The sequence below is a fragment of the Manduca sexta genome, chromosome 21 (genome assembly GCF_014839805.1).
Source record: "Manduca sexta isolate Smith_Timp_Sample1 chromosome 21, JHU_Msex_v1.0, whole genome shotgun sequence".
NCBI classification, from domain to species: Eukaryota; Metazoa; Arthropoda; class Insecta; order Lepidoptera; family Sphingidae; genus Manduca; species Manduca sexta.
Window position 1 is genome coordinate 9583471 of NC_051135.1, and position 20498 is coordinate 9603968.

A 20498-nucleotide genomic window follows, 5' to 3' on the forward strand; every position below is an offset into this window, starting at 1 on the left:
AAATCAGTCACTTTTCAAAATTAGCGAGTATTAAACGTAAATAATTTTGACTTAAATTCGCCCTTTTCCACCATCGCTAGAATTACGGCGGTGTATTTTACAATATGGTTATGATGAATTCATTTATGCACTTTATATAAAAATACATACTGAACCTAAAACGGAGACTCCAATTCTGTACTGACACCGGAATAGATCATTCAATAGTTCAAATGTCAAGATACCTTCGTGCTTTAGTGTATTTTAGTTCACCGTCCCAATAACTAAATGTCAGATTGAAATCTAGCTATATTAGTGCCATTAATCCCTACACTTTACAGCCCACTTGCCACAAATGAATAGATAAAGTAAATAATACAACCGATAAAGATAGCTGACGCTTCTTGCGGTTGATTCATATTCGCGTTGCTTTGTGATCATTTAGTAACAAAACGTCAGGCGGCCGTGCGCGCGCAGTCGCGAGCCGCGAAAGTTTATTCGATTTTCAAATAATTTATTCGGAATTTGTATAATTTTTACCGAGTGTATAGAAATTTTGTGGATGGATAGTGTAGGCGTAATCATAAGCCGCGGAAGTTTATTAGATTTTTAAATATTACATTTATTATTTATTTAGTGTTTATTTTTTTCTTGGATAATTCTATTCTGTAAGTACATACATGAACATGCCAATAGAAGATCGAGAGATTATAATTTTTTTATTATAAGCTAATAGACTTATTTAAAATTTTTCAAACAATTTTCATAAGTTATTTGTAATCAATAACCAATATAGCAAGTATATGCTAAAATATTGTATTTTAACATAAGAAAATAAGTACCGTGTATATTTACTATTTCTCTTTATTATTTAAAGCTAATTAAGTATAGACTCTAATTATAAAAAAAAAACTTCATTAAAAGGAAACTGTTTATCGGCTTAAACACAGGGCATGACTTTCAAATTATAGCATTAGTAAGCAAATGTGATCAAAGAAGTCAACTGAAGTGAATAATTTGACTTTCCTTTAAATATATTGATCCGTTTCATTGCATACCTCGATTGGCTCCTCGAAGTTGCATGTATGCGTTAATAATTATCGTTTACTTTCATTATGAAGGAAATAACATGCGCTATAGCTAAGAGATTTCTAGAATTTTAAAGATGTTTTTGTCAAACCAATGTCTGCTATGTTCACTTTTTTGAGATTTCAACATTTTGACTATTATGACTAGTTTGCCATCCAAACTTTGATATAAAAAACGCTATGTGATTCTAATCATTATATGGTGAACTATGTATGTTAGAAAAATAGTTGACAATGACAATATTATGTTATTTTTCATTGATTGTGCTTGTGTTAATAGAAGTTGTGATGTGATTGGCATATCCTTAAGGATAAAACTTCGTAATAAATATAGATTTAAAAAAGTAGAGGGTGAAATATGCATAAGAATAAAGGGAAATATAAGTCCTCTAAATAGCAGTGAAAATCTAGCAGCCTAACTTTTCCAGTACGTAGTGAAAAGGTCCAAGTCCATAAGTGGGATAGTGCGAAGCTGATGTTTTTATTATTATGTAGTATTCTCTCTCCTATTTGGAAGTATTCAGGGCACGGGCCAAACCGAGTGCAATGAGAAATTAATTTATTATTAAAAAATAGAGCGGCTTAACGACCGTCATCAGTTCACATGAATTCCAGTTTCAATATATGATTTTTAAATAATATATTTCAGTTAATCATGCCTATAGGAATGACTGGTGTTAACATTTACATATTAATGATAGTTTACCATACAGACGATATAAATTTTTAATCAATTTATGCATTACGCTGATTGATATTTAATGTAAAATAAATGAAATATCTCGAGTATTTCAAGAGGTTTGGTTCATTTTTTTTGCTATTTTAAAACTATAGTGAAATTAATGTCACTAATTTTCTATAGAGTATTTAATACAAATTAAATATAATATATATACTTAATATATTGAAGTGTAACTATTGATAGTGTATCTAAGACTAATTTTTTTTTTCACTTAAAATTAGGACTTTTTTGTTTGTGGAATCACATTAGATACTAATATAACATCTTTACAAAGTAGTTGAAGGTACGTGTCTAGAAGTGTTATAGATAAATCTATTTTTATTTTTTATACACTACCTCAGAAGCGTAGTTGTATTACAGTACAACTGCAGTGCTGAGGTCTCGGGTTCGATCCGCGGTCAGGCAAAGTTGTCAGTTTTTCTACTCATTATCAACCAGGAGTCTGGAATTCGTGCTCGATATGGCGATAGCGTCGCCCCCTATCACATTATGGGACGGAATACACATGGCGGAAAATGAGTGCAACAGTACGCCTCTGCCTACCCCTTAAGGGATGACAGGCATGTGTGTAATATTTTTTTGTTAAGTGTTGTCTTAATAAAGTTTAGATTACCTCATTTCTGTATTTCAAAAATTTTACTCAATACAAGTTCTTTCCAACAGAAATTCAGTCCTCGAACAAAGGAAGGGTCATTCGTATTATTGCAAACATTTTTTTTTTCGAATCACGCCATTTAAACGGACCGGCGAAGCGTGCACACTACGGTATATTGAACAGCACACGATTACGAGCGTGTTTCATTTTTACTCGCATTTCATAGTAAACAAACATTTCACTTAATACATTTTACTTAGTACATTTCACTTAGTACTTTTGTTCGTGGCTTCAATGTCCTTTCGTGGAATTTTGTTTATACTTTTTCGGGATAAAAGGTGGCCTTTAATCCGATATTTGGCCTCTGTGTGGCAGTTTCATATAAATGCACAAAATATCTTTCAAAAATATTCGATTTTAAAATGTACAGATTAAATGTAAGGGGGACTTGGAAGTATTTTTATCTTGAAAAAAATCATCTATTGATGAATGTAAAGACCAATTTCACACGATAATAATTTCTATCTATAAATCAGTTTATTAATCAGCTATTAAACGGATAAAAACATAAATGGTCGAGTGAAGATTTACGAATAATACTTATTGTAAACAAATTTATATTGCGAATACTCCATGGACTTGACTTCATATGAATTGCGAACAAGTTGCACACACCACCACATCATTGAATAGAAAAATGTATGATTACAAAGCATTTTAAATAGCAAATCTACCAATGCGCACCGATTTTCTATAAACAATAATATTATTTAATTACTTGGCATTATGGAGAGCGGCGATAGCCTAGTTGGGTGTGAAACGGACTGCCGAGACGAATGTCCGCAGGTTCAAATCCCAAGGGCACACACCTCTGACTTTTCTAAAAAATCATGTGTGTATTCTTTGTGAATTTATCGTTCGCTTTAACGGTGAAGGAAAACATTGTGAGGAAACCTGCACATCCGAGAAGTTCTCTATAGGAATTTCGAAGGTGTGTGAAGTCTACCAATCCGCACTAGGCCAGCGTGGTGGACTAAGGCCTGATCCCTCTCAGTAGTAGAGGAGGCCCGTACTCAGCAGTGGGCAAGTATATAATACAGGGCTGATATTATTATTATTATTATTATTATTATGGAACCCAATGTTTTTTTCTTAGGGTGACGAGGGCAGTGGAGTGCCACGCAGCACTTAGTAATAAAAAATACTGTTTATGGGTGGTCGTATCATTAATGTCGAGGCGAGAGACGCTCGTCCCATCATTAAATTGCTATCAAAATAATTATAATTAGATAATATATTTTTAATACTTAAATATAAATGCGCAAAAGCCTCTAAATGCGTTTACATTCGAGGCAATATTTTTGTTAACCAGGCAATGTAACGCCCATTTATAATTATTTTTGAAGTTATTAACTAATAATAATTTAAAACAGGTTTGTTTATATAAACTATTAGCTTCTTTGCTTTTTTGTTGCCCCGTATGCCGTTCACAAGTTGCACACAATATGCAACTACAATGATTCATTCAGTTAGTAACCGATATGTAATTGCTGACTCATCCAGAATTACGTAAAATACTGCAATCATTCGTAAATTCCTTGATTTCTTCTGTTGCGATGTAAACTATAACATTTCCGCGAAAGTGGTTGACTATACCTAACTAAATACCGTATAAAATGAACCAGTTCATACGTTCCTATCAATTAAACAACGCGATTTGCCTCTTTGGATCGTTGAAGCGTACCAAAGTACCAAGCTTTGAGATTGGTTGCGGTTGAAATATAATAATATTATCAGCCCTGTATTATATACTGACCTATTGCTGGGCACGGGCCTTTACTTTAGGGAATAGGTCTACGATAGCCGAGTTGGGTGTAGAACGGACTGTCGAGACGAATGTACGTAGGTTTGGATCCCAAGGCCACAAATCTCTGACTTTCCTAAAATTATGTGTTTTTTTGTGAATTATCACTTGCTTTAACAGTGAAGGAAAACATCTCGAGGAAACCTGCATACCTGAGAAGTTCTCTATAGGAATTTTGAGGGTGTGTGAAGTCTACAAATCCACACTAGGCCAGTGTGTTTGACTAAGGTCTAATCTCTCTCAGAAAAGCATTTGATTCCCCCGAAATAATTTCATTCAACAATATAATTATATTAACTAGATTTTGATAACGTTACAAACCTATCTCCGAGATCTCTCAGGATGGCGAGCGCAGTGGAATACCAACAATACTTTGTAATTCAAGGTGTTGGATGGTGTTTCTACTGTTTATGGGCGGTCGTATCGTTTACCACCAGGCGAACAGGCTCGTCTCATCATTCAAAGCAATAAAAAAAATATCATTTACGGATAAAGCATCATCAATGCAGCATCTTATTGGTAATATAATATTCATTATCGGAGCAGTATTTCAAGGATTATCACCAACAATCTCTTTGACTTTGAAAAACACTGTAGATAAATATCGTTACTTTAAGAAGGATATGCATTCAGTAATTACTCGGCATTATGAGACTTAATCTAATCTTAGGGTGTCGCGGGGAAAGCGCTGTCATGCAATTTGTAATTAATTTATGTGTGGTTTTAATATTGTTCACGACGAAGCAAGTATGAGCCGCTTGTTTTATTCTGTAGTACAAAATTTTATTTTATTTCATTTTATTTTATTTTTAACGTCTTTTGGATATTAGAAATTGTATATACAGTCTTATTTATAAAAAAATCGCAAAGTTATGCTTAGTTAAAACAAATTTACTCAATCAGCTGTAAGTCAAAATCCGCCATCTGACCTCTTAATAAGGTTTAAACTAGGATGATGATATTTTTGACAGCTATTTAAGCAATTCTTAACCACCTTTTAACGCTAAACCAAGTTTATAAGTAAGACTGATAATTATCAGCTCAGTACTTGATTTTAACAAGTCTAATTACTATCATCGTAGATACTAAACATGTTAAGGTCTAGAGATAATTCCAGTTAATGTGATATACCAGCTGTTTAAGGACTTTAATCAGAATTACCATCAGGAAACCAGCTTGCTCTTTCCATAATTTATTCTCATAAAAAACGTTTTCATCCATATACGTATATCAAAAGTAATTGATCCCGAGATTTTGGTCTCAGAGTTTCTTCTACTGAGCCATCACTGGTTTTAATATGCACGATAACATCCCATGCTGATAACCTGCCGGATTAAGATTGCTTATCTCTTGTTTGTTTTTACTTGCTATTATCCTTGGTCGGGTTACACCTTAGGGTTGTCATGTTTGAAAATACGCAGGTTTGGTGCGTTTTCTTTCACGGGCATAACAGCGTGACGTCATTGCATCCGTCATACATGAAGTAGGGACCAGATAGACAGTCAACTGATGAGAGACGATTGTCTCCCGCCAGTCGATGCTTACGCATTAAGTGTTTTTGGTTCATTTTGTGATTTTAACGTGAGTATAAAATTATCATGGTTCATGCTGCCTTTGACCAGTGGCGTCCATGATCAGTCGAAATACTTTAAATACTCGAAGTAATTGTGTCTTTTTTTTAAATGTAGTTGCTGACTCATTTCCTGGATCTAGCTTCGAACTATAAAGAGCGGATCCTCCGCCCTCCCTCCTAAGTATACTCTTGATGCCAAGCATCGTAGGATGCAAAGATTTCAGCTCCATTGACAACTCACCAGGTCCACCTTAGCCATTTTGTTGTAGAAAAAAATACTGCAACACCCATCTTCAAAAAATTAACTCTACGCCAAGCTTCTAATGAATTTACAACAAATTTCTATCACCAAACGAATATTACAAATCGTAGATTCATTAATCTAACTAAACTATGTAAACGAGGACATCGCAAGATTAAACGGCAGTGTGGTCGATAGTGATAACACCGGTTTACGGTATCACAGTGACTAGTGTCCGATAAGGAATTAGAAAAGTCATAAAATTATTATAATCTTACTAATATTTATCTGTTGCCTGCGGCTTCGTCTTCGTTAAAACTTTTTTCCCGCAACAAAAATCCCTTAAACAATAGCACTTAAAAGGCCAGCGCCATCTTTTAAAAAATCTATTACCATGGGAGCAAATTACCGGAGTAAAAAGGCCTATATGTTAGTCAGAACATGGCCTACCCACGTACCAAATTTCGTCAAAATCCGTTCAGCTCTCTGTGTTTACTTCTAAAAAACATCTATACATATTAAAAATCTCTACATAAGAAAAAAAATAACATATCAGAAGTAAGATAAGAAAAGGAGCAAGATTGGTCTGAAATAACATATTTCATAACGTACCCGATATGGCGGTAGGCTTATCCCTTAACACATCATAAAAAAAATCACTGGCGAAAACGTACCTATTTTCACCTCTGCCTACCCGCCATGTACTACCATACCGGCCGATATCAACGAAATTTATAAAAGGAATTCATTCCTCTGTAACCGTCTCGATAACACCACTGTACAAATAATAAACAGCGGCCCACATCCATGTTTCGCGTTATAAGATCAAACTGTCTATACTGTTTCGAACTAAAGGACTTGTTAAATTGTGTTGGCTAGAGAAATAATCGTCTCTCAATCGATGCTCTATCTGGACTCTATTCCACTAACCATCAGATGCAGTTGGGCCCCATTACAGTACACATATAAAGATATTGATTTCTTCCTAACTGAATTTCGGCCATAGCGGCAAATCTCAACGAAGATCAGCCACGCACGCAGGACATATAGTGCCCAACTGTGTGCAATACAAAGGTGAAGTCTCTCATTCTTCACTCTCATAGTCCGGTGAGACGGCAATCCGACATTATGTCGGAGAGGGATCAGGCGCAGGACTTTTACGCACTTTTCGAGGCACCGAGGTATCACACCGCCAACTTCCTGACTCCGAGCTGCGACTCAGTAATATTTTGAGATGGAAAAACCCACCCACAATTATTTTGGCCCGACCCGGGCTTCGATCCCAGGACTTAGCGTGGTAGTTGTAATCGTACTTTGTAAAATTACAACTACGCCACAAAGACAGTCTAATATTATAGTCAATTTCTGGGATGTACATTATTAATCTTTATACGTTTATCGCTTGTAAAAACTTATTCCATTTTTAAAACGAAACGCAAAGGAAACATGGTTGTATTTTTCAATATGCATAACCCGTTATCCGTTTGTAAACAATGTTAGCAATCAACTAGCAACAATATTGGAGATAACACAGGAAATTATATACAACCATGCTTAGTTATAGTTTATGACTAATGAAATGTTATTCATATCTATTAAAATGCTTATCATTGACCGTCAATGAATCAAATAGGTTATTTTTATTGTCCATAAATTTCCAAAAGAATCAAAATATTTCATGTGATTCTGTAAGGAAAAATTCATATCTATTGAAATGATTTTTATCATTGCCCGTCGACGAATCAAATAGGTTATTTTTATTGTCCATAAATTTCCAAAAGAATCAAAATATTTCATGTGATTCTGTAAGGAAAAATTCATATCTATTGAAATGATTTTTATCATTGCCCGTCGACGAATCAAATAGGTTATTTTTATTGTCCATAAATTTTCAAAAGAATCAAAATATTAGGTGTGATTCTGTAAGGAAGGAAACAAATATTGGTTGTCCTCAAAAAATCTCTATCATTAAAAAATGAAAACCAAAAATAAATGAAAATTTATTTCATTTTAACATTCGCATACATTTCTTTCTCCGAAGTACTCGCTATCTCTACTTTTAAGTCCTACAGAGTCTGCTATTAAAATAACTTCGTAGCAAAGGAAATAAAACTAAAGAATATTTGTAAGTAATTAATCTCTGGAAGTAATCTCATGAAGGAAATTGCAAAAAGTGATTAACAGTTAGTTACCATGAAGTTAAGGCGGAATGCAACGCCAGATCCATAATTGCTTTTCTGTTTCAATGCCCGAATACGAATTACTTTCCATACAAACATTCGGTTTGACTAATTTAATTGGGTTTCAAATAAAAATTCGAGCAAAATTAAGTTTATGGACTTGAGTGTTTGCTGGAGTTTATTAGAAACAAAAGTTATTAGGTATTGGTATTGGCAGACCTTTTTATCAGTAGGGATTTTTATTTGAGCCTTCTTTGCGTGGAGTTATGAAAACAGTGTACTTGTTTCCTGTAATTCACAAGTGTCCCGTATTGGTCTATGTTAGATTATATTTACAACAAAATAAACTTCATTCGTGATCTTTTTTATATTATTTTATATAAAATGCAATAAATAAGTTAAGGCATCTAAATATTAATATCTCGATAAAATTTTTAGATCAACATTCCAAACAACTGACTTTTTATAGTACCGCCCACAAGTTCCTTTTTACGAAGTAATTTTTCAAGATATCTTATTCCTCCCACAAATATAATGTTTGGATTTATAAAGCTAAGACGATACCAAATAATAGACTACCATTCGAAACAAAAATCTGATAATCGAGCCATTTGTCACACACATACATCATGCATTTATCCCCAAAGGGGATATGCCGAGATGCAACCAAGGCACCTTTTTTTCGCCAAGTGTGTGCCGTCCTATGATGTGATAGGAGGCGAGCTTATCGTCAAATCGGGCACAATTTCCAGACTCCGGGCTGATACTGAGCAGAAAAATCCAAATATTACTTTGCCCGACCCGAGATTCGAACCCAGGACCTAAAAGCGGTGCCGTCCATGCAGTACAACTACACCACCAAGGCAGTTCTATCTCATTGCTAACAAAATTTATTCGGGTACGTGGTTTACCAAATTTTCGGGCAAATAAAATTCAAGCCCTTAACAATGCATTGCGTATTGTGCTAAATGATCAATGAATCGCATTGTTGTTAACTAATGACCTCGGATGGTTGGACGTAATAGGAAATTGTGATATGCTTGTAAATGGTTGTTTTTTAGGTAGAGTACCCACCAGCACTGAGCCAGCATAGTTGACGTAAACCTGTAATTCTGTAATGAGATAGTAATGGTACAAGAGTAATATTACTAAGTATATTATTTTTCAGGCCAGTGATCTTCCAGTGGTCGCAATTTCGCCGTCAAATTTAATATACACCGTGAATTTATAGTCGTATAAATTCTGTATCAATAATAGAGTTTAAAAAAATACCAATGTAATGAAACAAAAATATTGGTTGATAAACCTTAAAATTCATGTTAACAAATAAAAATGAGAACTCGTGGTAATGCAACACACTCTGACGTACTACTATGATCACTGCGATCGGTGCCATTATGAATAATTGTCGCGACGTTACTATCATTATTAAACTCGAACGAGTGAAAAATATTATCAAAATCTATATTTTTTATTTATCAACAGTACATTTAATTCTCATTTTTTTTGGTCCTACAAATTGTTTTAAGTAACCAACCACATTTTGGTTCCAAAACGACTATAAAATCACGGTGTATTTACATACATTTGATTTCTCTATATAAACTTTAATTATGACGAATATAACACTCTTCTGTGCGCAATATACTAAGGAGGAACAACAAGATTTTTTTCACGTATTAATATATAAATAAAAAATGATGATCGATCAACAATATTTCTTTGCTTAAAAAAGAGCATTATATCTACACTGACTAAAATAAGGGCAAATTGAAGAACTCTATAATACTGCATTTTACCTTCGATAATGCCAGAGTACAAGTCCTTCTTTGGAATCAAAATCTCGTATGAACCATGTTTTTCTTCGAAAAAAAAATCAATGTATCAGTCCAAGACATGGTCCATTTCATCTAAAACCGTTATTGGAGTCCACGTTGACTTTTACAAATATCCAAATATACTACCATATATCACATTAAAATTATCAAGATGTATCTATTTGCCTGTGTGGTTAGAATCAGCGTACATGGCATAGTCAATACTGACGTAACAACGCATTAACAAGCTTAATTGAAACTGATGGCGATGTAGGTGTGAGTGAGTTGTGGCGGGCCGAATTCGGCTTCGGCCTGATTAGACCGAATGTCTTGTTGATAGGGTTGTTTAGGTGTATGTGTGTTTATGGAGGTGGATATGAAAGAATTTATTCTCAAAACGGACATAAAGATTTGATATTTGAATAAGTTGACTATTTTCAATGGTATTTTCACTTGCCAGTCTCTTCTCTATGAATAATTTCAATATTTTATTTAATTTAAAGCGGAAATAGTCTAGTTGGGTATAGGACGGACTGCTAAGATGAATATCCGCAGGTTCAAATCCCAAGGGAACACCTCTGATTTTTCTAAATTTAGGAAACCTGCATACCTGAAAAGTTTTCTATAGGAATTTTCAGGTTGTGTGAAGTCCACCAAACCGCATTAGGCCAGCGTAATGGACTAAGGCCTAATCCCTCTCAGTAGTAGAGGAGGCCGGGCCCAGCAGTGAGACAATATATAATACAGAACTTATATCATCATTTTACATAAAAATAACAATCATAGAATTCTAAACATACCATGACATAATATCAACTACGAGGACATTTCGGCCCGTCAGTACTCCGACCCGACAAATATTTACGGATCACACAAACAAATACAAAACCCTTGATCGGTTGAGAGTTTGTAACAAAAACAATCTTATTGTCATTTCATTTTAATACTAAGACTATCCAATTATGATAGAGAATCTAATAAAATATATTGAACATTATCTGTACAGATTCATTTTACCCAGACCAAAACAATTTCATAAAGTTGGCCTCAGGGATTGCCTTTAGAAATCTTAGTCCTTCGTTGAGTCTAGACCGGCGAGGGGCTGGACTAAAGAGGTCAACAGATGTACTGAAATAGCTTGATAAAAATCTAGATTTGCTTGAATCTAGTTTTGACGTTTAGGAGCTAGATTGAATGGCGTGAGATTTAGGATTGGGTTGTCTATTTTTTTTGAGACCTTTTCTAGTCAACTTTATGAAGTCAGATACAATAATGAGATTGTTCAAATATTTCTTTAGATTATATTAAGAGGTGAAAAAGAGTCCACGTGTATATCGAGTTGCTAGTCTTGTTTGATAAAAAAAATATAACAAGCTAATATTCCTCAACAATTCTGTTATTACACAAAAATGAAAGTGTATACTCAACCGCTGCTGAGTACGTATCTTTTGTACTACGGTGAGCTTGAAGGAGCGCTAAGGGCTAAGTCCTCTATGCTAACCTAGTAATAATTGGCAAAATTCATAAACTTTCCAAATTCTTATGGTGACATCTTTTGTTAATAGGTTTCCTCATGATGTTTTTCTTCGCCAATAATGCAGTCGATAATAAATGATGTATACGGAATTATGGATTGACTTCCTTTTATCCCGCTCCTGTACACACAAACTCACACTTTCTATTCTCGAAGTGGTAAGCAGAGGTGTAAGTGGTGCGCCCCCTTTGCACCGTTTGTATCCCTCCCCATGATGGGTCAGGGGGCGAGCTTATCGCCATTTTGAGCATTGAAGACTCCTGGCAAATAATGAATAAAAAACCCAATATAATTTTGGGTTTTCTACTCAAGAGTGAGACCTCAGTCTGTGCCCCTGTCTTCATTTACTGCAGTCGTACCAACGTCGTCGTACAATTACGCTACCGAGACACTCAGCCTTCTGCTATGTAATAAAATTTAATAAAATGTACAACTTTACTTTTCTCTTTCAGAACCCCATTGGACACATTAGAATATAAAAACTTCAAACATGGTGGAAATGAGCAAGCTAGTCTTCGACCAGCATTTCAGGGACTTGGACTGCCGATACCTACTTCATCCTTGGGGAGCGGGATGCTTGTCATCCAGCCTGGTTCTTTACAGAGATGCCCTTATAGGCAGTGCTCAGTTTTATTCAATCGTGTATTTAGTAAGTTTCATTGTTTATTACCACTTTAGATATTAATTATTTCGAAAATTTGATATTTCTAAAACATTGAACCAAATTTCTAAACAATAAATAAAAACATTGAAAACCTAAACTCCATGGTAAAAGAATTTTAAAAGCGGTACCTATGTTATATTCTAAGGCCGAAATAGTCGCTGGAATGTTGATTAACATTATGAAATTGTTGTCAAAGAATTTTATGATATGTAGATTAATGCGAAGTTCGCTTGAAGGACATCCGCATAATTATTTTTCAACTGAATGACAAAATTTAAAAGCCTCTCGCCTAATTGTAAGTAACACGACTGGCCATACATAATAACAACACTACTTGCATATTGAATCATAAAACACTATGAGATACTAAACTGCTTTCTTCACCCTGAGACATAAGACATCCTGTCCATAAGAACTATCAGCTTGCAGGTATTATGTCTTTCTGCCTACCTTCGAAATGGAAAAATCCAATAATGATGTCATCTCTTGCTCACAGATACAAATAATCATACGAGGAAAGAAGATGAAGCGAAAAGACCAGTGGGTTGAAATGGCCGAGTACTATGTTAGATCTACGTTGCTTGGACAGTTAGTGACAGCGTCCGCTGCAAATATCAGCTGTTTATTAAGGTAAAATTTATTCGCTGACCACTCCAAAAAAGTTCTTTTGTGATCTGTACCACTTTACCCAGCAGTAGTAGGAATGAAGTTCCTGAATCAGTGTTTCCCGCTAAGACCTGTCCATCTTTAAACGAGGCTTTAAAAGAGTGCTCACCTCCTAATAGGCAACGACTTGGTTGTACCTTCACCATTGGTACTATTTATGAGCGGCGGATGCTGGTTACCATCAGACGGACCGCTTGCTGATTTACCTACCAAAGCAATAAAACATCGTAAATTCATTGAAGGATTTATGCGTTTACTTCTTACAACTTCAGAAACTTCGTTTATTAGTGCAACTTTCATTGCAGAATCTATAAATTTTCTAACAGTTTTCCAATTTGTTTCAGAAAGTTAATGGGCAACAAATTCAACTACTATACGTATCTTTTAGTACCTTTTACTTTAAACGGCCTCTTCATATACTTGGAGCCTCCGAGCAGAAGAGGACTTGTCATTAACCTGTTTGTGAATTTGGTAAGTATTGGATACTTGTTGTTGCTCGTAGCTCTGTTCGCGTGAAAGAACTTTCTGGAATGAAGTCCTAAAAGTGTACTTTTCCAGAACGAAAAAGTAGACTATTTATATAATGCGTTATGAAAACCTTTGTACACTACCCTGTTTTGAGCACATTGCGCGTATGAAGGAGTATCCGATTTGGCATTATTTTCATATATTGATAACTAAAAATATAAAATGTATGTGTAATATGTGTTACAATTAAATTGGCAATTTAATCAAAGTCCGTTCGGCTACATCTAGCAATCGTGCAACTTCAACTTATGCATTTATTGTATTAGTAATAAGTTACATTATTCGTATAGTTAAAAGCTTTTATTAAAAAAAAACCTATATTTATAATAGTTTTCCTTATTTTTTTTTAAACATATTAATTGCGTCATCTCTATATCACTAGAAGATAGACTGTTAGTACATGTCTTTGGGATTAAGTCCAAGTGTATACTCATTGTATATAAAAAAATAATTAATTAATGATATGCATGAGATACAAAATGTCTGCAATGTAATTTTTTTTTCAGTACATAGAATATTGGCTGCGATCGTTCGAGAAGGCTGGATATCTAACAGTAACGAAGACACAACAGACGCTACTATTTATGATCGGCAGCTCCCTCCTCTTTTATCTTATGAGGTTAGAGGGGGAGAAGAAACAGAGAACTCCGTTAATTTGGTACGTATTGACTTATAGTTTTTATAAAATAGGTCAGCACATAAACAAGTAGTTATATTATGTTTAATAAAATGAGAAGAATCTTGGACACTTCCGACTTTCAGTAAAAGAACTAGGGAGTGGAGAGGGGTGTTTTAATTTCCAGGAATAACACTCACCATACAAATTTGTAAATGATAAAATAAATTTAAAAAAGGCATGAGTATTCACAAAATATATGCAATACAGAATCCAGAAAAGACCGAGAGGAGTGGAATGATGTCGGAAACGAAGCGACAATAACATCAAAATAATGTGTAATATATAATACTAAATTTAAAAGCAATAATATAATCTAAATGCACCTTAAGTAAGGAATACGAATACTCTATAAATTGTTTTGTTTGTATTCAAAGTTCAATATGCATTCTAACTGATTACGAATGACCTGATATGAAGCCATCTATTGACCGATGTAGCCACAATTGTTATTGTTTTTGTGTTAATTTTGCACATCTTATTGCGTCAGTGCCACGTCAAAGGATAAATTACTGTGAGGATGAAACAGACAACTATGAATATTTGCATACTGTTAATTAAATTAATTCAAAATCTGGATAATTTTAACTGCCATGCAAAGGAGTTACATTAAAACTGACAAGAATCAAATGCCTAAATGAAGAACATCGACTCTTCATTTGCCGTTTTTCTATTACTCTAATAGACGTTCCACTTAATAAATTGGACGTTACATTTCATTATCAAGAAATCCAGCGCGTGTAAATTCATCCGCGCATTTTTTACTATAGTTCCCGAAGATATTTGGTACATAAAAAGTTTATTACGTTTACGAGCAGATACTGCTTTAGCGTTGACATAGTTCAGGTATTTACGAGGTAGATAATAAGATAGTTTGCGTCTCGAATACGAATGATGTTTACGTTGCTCTTATTTCGATATCTTAAGGTTTGTTTTAGAATGGTCAAAATTATCAAGATTATAAGACAGTTAATGCTGAAAGGACTCTTTTGTTTATAATTTATTTAGATGTTTGACTTTTGTATTTTGTCGCCCTAATATATTTGACGATTAGCGTTTCGTCTGTCATCGTGAAACAGATGCATAATATTCCACAAGTAGCAAGAGTAAAAATTATTTTGACATTGTAGTAGTTTTTGTTTTTTTTTTTCATCATGTTTCAAAGGGATAGAAGTCTAGATATGTCCGTTCCTTTCATTAGAGGAGATCATGGTACTCTGTGTTATTATAAAAACGACAATGAAGTTACTAGGATTTTTGTTACGAAGAAATTTCTGCAAAGAAAATACTTCTTATTATTATTATCATAAATTTTGTGAGGTAAATATTTTTATTGTTATTTTCAGGTTGTTCACACCAGAAAAAGTGAGAAGAAAATCAGATAGTAACGAAAATCCGTGCCCACATAATGGATCGTGTCAGAAATTCATTGCTAAGGTAAGTTAGGACAATATTGTAACATACCTACTTATTTTTTAGATTCAAGGAAACAGTTATGCTATACTAGATGAAGGTGTCGTACTAATGTTGTACTATTCTCAGATAGATGCAATTATCGCAGAGCTAAATTTTTTATAAGGCATCACGCAGATGCTATTCTTGCATAATAATCTTAACATATACAGCAACAGATTGTAAATATTTCGTTTTAATACATTAGCAAAATTAATAGTTGCTACAAGTAATTGTTAAACGTATCAATAGTTCAAATGTTAAACAAAATATAATTAACATTTTGGCAAACTTTTGTCTCTCAATAAATTGTAAAGGTGGAATTATAATCAAAACAAATTCAATTGTACATTAACTGATAATTGAATCAAAGAGAGGATCTGAAGATATAATTTATTGAAGAAATAATTAAGCTGTCGCAAATAAGATAAATGGTTTGGAGGAATATTAATTTTCAGTTGTTTACGATCTGTGAAGGTTTGTAACAAGCTTATGTCCACGATTTTATTTCTGCATCTTTAACCTCATAACCTTTAAATAATAAACTGTAAAGAGGTCTGTCGGTAGTTTTTGAATCATCAATTCATTCACAAACAATTGAAGTGCACACTAGCGTAATTAGAAATCGAACGGTCTGCCGAGACGGATCAGTGGATTCGAAACCAAAGACACCTCTGAATTTTCGAAGTAATGTGTGTATTATTTACTAATTATCGTTCGCTTTACGGTGAAGGAAAACATCGTGAGGAAACCTTTATACATTAGAATTCTCTAAAAGAATAATCAGAAGGTGAAGAAAAAAAAAGAGAACTTTTATATGTGACACCTTATAACAAATACGACATATTGATACTCTTAATGATAGTAGCAAAAAAAAAATAGGATGATAGAGTTTGCACACCGTGTCGCCGCTGTGACATGTCGGTGACTTAGCAAAAATTGTTTAGCTGTAGCGCGAATACAGCGCAACGCTGATGTTCAATGGTGTAGTGAAGGTGTGTTATCTGCCAACCCGTACTAAGCCAGTGTGGTGGATGAAAGTCTAGTCTCTCTCAGTAGGAGACCCGTACTCAGAAGTGTACAGTATACGATAGGGGCTGCTATTATAAAAAAAATCTGTTGAGCTGACCTAATATAATATGTAGATGTCAAAGTGTGTGAAGTCGGCCCCACATTACAATGGAATCATAGCGGAATAGTTTATAATTGCTTCGCCTAAATTGATTTAGACGTTTCGTGAATTAATAGTTTGCGCTATGCCAAATTTTACTTTTGCATGAAGTATTACCTTTCTTAACAACCTAATTAATCATTGTATTCTATAAAAACTCGCAAAGATTTTCTGTTAAACATAAACAAGTTTAATTCACAGCATGAGACCGTGTATTGTTGGCCTGTCAAAAATTATAACCTAAAATAGTCTTTATTTCATGCCCATTAAAGTTGCTCTCGAAGGGGTGCCATCACCCGTTTATCAATAAACAGTCAAGCGATGGTAATAAATTATAATTAGATGGCGTAATTATTAAAAAAACGTAGTTATTACATATTTAAATACGGAAGAAAATTGAACATATAATTAAAACAAACAATAAAGATAGAAGAAAATAAATGTTTTTAACCCATAATTATTTTTTTCAGGGTACAGCCACATACTTCGGTGTAGGTCTGGCATTCAGCCTAGCTAGGGTCATTTTGCCGAAGCTCCGATCTCCGATCTCAGCGATCGCATCGATTCGACGAAAGCATTTCAAGCTGGCCTTGTTCTTCGGCAGTTACATTGGTATCTACAGAGTACGATTTATTTAGTACAAATATTTAACGGGTTTTTTATATTAAAATCGTGTGTAAAGGGTTAAGGGATAATATAAAGAGAGACTTTGAAAGTTTAAAATGGGACACTAATACGAATTGAAACTCTAAACGTTCTGTTTAAGACTGTTTTTCCCTCACTTATAAAAGTTTAACATCTCAAACAGTACTATGATACAGTTCCCCCGAACGTATCAAGCAATATCATTACTTCCTTTGACTGCTTATCTAACTACCTAAAATAAAAAAAAACACTTCAAGCCATTTATTCCCGTAGGATAGGCAACGGTGTAACTAGAACAATGATTTTTTACTATATACATTCCGACGCAAGTGAAACGAAGAATTAATATATTTCATCATCCATTGCAGGCTATGATATGTTACTTATGCCGTAGAAAAGGATTCGACTCGGCGACGTACGCGTTGCCTGCTGGATATCTCGCTGGCCTGTCATTTTTATTCAGTCCCAGCTTGGGGATCGCTATAGGATCCGTAACAGCTGCTATGAAGGTATTTATTATTGAAATATAATAAACCATAGTTATAAATTACATTATTTTCTGTGCTATACAATCAATATAAGATTAGAGGGCCCAATTCTTTAAGGGCGAATCCGTATTTTTGTAATTACGGATTTTCGAAGGGCAGCTTCGATAGCCGTACAGATAAGAAAGCCAAAAATTTCTCTATTTACCTATACTTACAGCTGTCAAAGTTGTCTTTGGATTATAACGCCTGTAATTGCAAAGAAATATGCCTCCATAGACGGAATAGGGGCCTCTGACTAATATAAATTGGTCTTAAACCTTCAGTCGATAAACGTGTTCCATATAATTTGATATGAAGATGAAGCTTACTTCGCTCCGGCGTTCAAGGATGGCGAGGGCACTGAAATAGCTTGTAATAGTAATTTGAAGCACTGGATAATGTTACCAATGGAATAATCGTGACGTTTACCTTCGGACAAGCGAATTGGCTTATTTAGTTGTATAAGGTCTCTTATGTTTACGCGTTTGTTAGACATTGAAATGTTATAACTTTGAGTTGCGGATGACCAACATCAGCTCAGTCTGCCCCGTGACCACGAAGGCTGCAAAGTCTTTGAAATATGCAGGGAAAGTAATAATATAAATAACCACGATAAAATCTGTAAATAGTTTTATTTCAATGTATAATGGTCTTTGATCGGGTAAAAGCTATTCGCAATGAAATACAACGAATTAAAATCTTACATGTACAAAATAATTCGATAGTTAATTTTTACATTCAGTTCATAATTTTTAACTGAACTTAAAAATAGTCCTACGTAACATTAAACAGGTTTTTTTCACTAAGATTCCTCATTATTTTTTAGTTATACTCAACTATTTTATACGAGAAGAAGATAATACCGACAAGCATTCCCCTGCCAGAGTTGCTATACTGCATCTGCCAGGGTACACTGATGAGCACAAGAATCCTGCACCCAGACGTCTGCCCTGGTTACATGTTCAATCTCATGAGAACAGTTAGTTATGGACGGTAAGTAAGACAGTGACTGCTTAATATGTTATTTTCACACGTAGTACATACGACATACATGCTAATTGGAGACTTTCCCGCCTTCACACCCACCACTACAACTCCTGTAAGCCAGGATCAGCAGTGTCACGCATTTTATGACTACGATCGTATTTTGGGGACGACAATAGCCCTCCACATTATTATAATTAATGACCACAGTTGGACAGAGCTTTAGTTACTCTCTTTTCTTATCAATTTCCATACGACGCTCAGATACGAAAGCGTATTTTAGTTTTATGAGACGTCTCCATTCAGGATCCTATCCTGCCTTCACTTTCCATTCAGAGGGCTCTATATTGCATTTCTTCATATGTTTACTTCTAACAACATTCAAAATCCTCAGGATTTAAAATATATTTCTTCTAGCCTCACTGAAAGTATAAATAAAATCAGGAGCTGAAATAACGCCCCATGTCTATTAATGATATTCAAAGTAAAATTTCATAATATACTTTGCCAAACTCTAGTATCAGTAGATCTGGATGGCGTTGCTATTCCTAACAAGCAGGCGCGTGGTCTACTATCATGCGATCGGGATAATATTGACAACATTCTTCAGCTCTTTCTTTTTACTACTGTTTAAAAGCAGCGATATGAAATAATATGGGCGACTTGATGAGATATTGGAAAATTACATGTCCCAATTTCCAGGCACTATATTTTAGGATTCACATATTATATAAGTTATGATTGTAATGTGAATATTAATTAATTCTTTTGACTTTTCAGGTCTGAATGGATAGCCAAGAATGTGAAAGACGTTTTGGAGAAGACATCTCTACAGTCATAGAATTTTATGACTTCATGGTGTAAAGTAATTAAGTCTTAAAGTCTTAATGTAAAAAAAAAAACAAAGTTACTATCCCAAATACGAAGAACAAATGTAAAATAACGTGATTTTTTGTTTGCAATCTGTACCTGATTTATTCACTTTTCAATAAACATACTGTTATTGATCAGTTATATTTAAAGCATATAATGGCATCACATATAGAAATCATGTTACATAGTTGTATGACCATATTAAATATATTTCTTGTGATTACTTATTACTTAGGCTAGTCTTTATTTAGATCAGTGGTGAAGAGATAAAACCCGATTCCTGCCGGCTTTCCTTTATGTACAATCTAATTATCATTAAAAGATTTGCATTCCCTATTTATGCATATTACTAGCTATATGTTGTGTCGGATTCCCTTTTCGATATTTTATCTTTCGCCACTGGTGTAGATTGTTTGTGATTTATTTATATAAGAACATTTTGTAGGCAATTTCTTTTTCTTTGTGATTTTAGCACTGGAAACTGGTATATCATTAAGATGTGGGTAAGGTTTAACCAAAGAAATGTATGTTGTAATATATTGTTTGTTTTTACCTTTGTTTTTTTGTATTCGAATAATCTGAAGTTAACCCACTTTTATTCGTTAACTACCAAGCGGCTGCCGGCAGCTCTTTGAGAGCATCCTCATTGAGTATGAAATAAAGCCTATTTTAGGTAATTGTTTTTTTACAGCCTGATCA

At 34.2% G+C, this 20498-nt stretch overlaps 1 protein-coding gene across 1 annotated transcript; it reads left to right on the top strand.

Annotated features, from left to right (window-relative positions):
* Positions 1 to 368: 368 nt before the first annotated feature.
* Positions 369 to 20352, top strand: LOC115440170 (transmembrane protein 135). The gene is made up of 10 exons (XM_030164364.2): positions 369 to 647; positions 12066 to 12262; positions 12774 to 12907; positions 13288 to 13414; positions 13978 to 14129; positions 15494 to 15584; positions 17241 to 17393; positions 17784 to 17924; positions 18769 to 18935; positions 19707 to 20352. The coding sequence occupies exons 2-10, from the start codon at positions 12104 to 12106 to the stop codon at positions 19765 to 19767; spliced, it is 1185 nt and encodes a 394-aa protein (XP_030020224.2). The 5' UTR covers positions 369 to 647; positions 12066 to 12103; the 3' UTR covers positions 19768 to 20352.
* Positions 20353 to 20498: the final 146 nt, after the last annotated feature.

Coding starts and splice junctions, on each gene's coding strand:
- LOC115440170 (XM_030164364.2), top strand. CDS start 12,104: ATGGTGGAAATGAGCAAGCTAGTCTTCGACCAGCATTTCAGGGACTTG. Junction 17,925..18,768: donor CCGTAACAGCTGCTATGAAG/GTATTTATTATT, acceptor ATTATTTTTTAG/TTATACTCAACTATTTTATA. Junction 18,936..19,706: donor AGAACAGTTAGTTATGGACG/GTAAGTAAGACA, acceptor TTGACTTTTCAG/GTCTGAATGGATAGCCAAGA.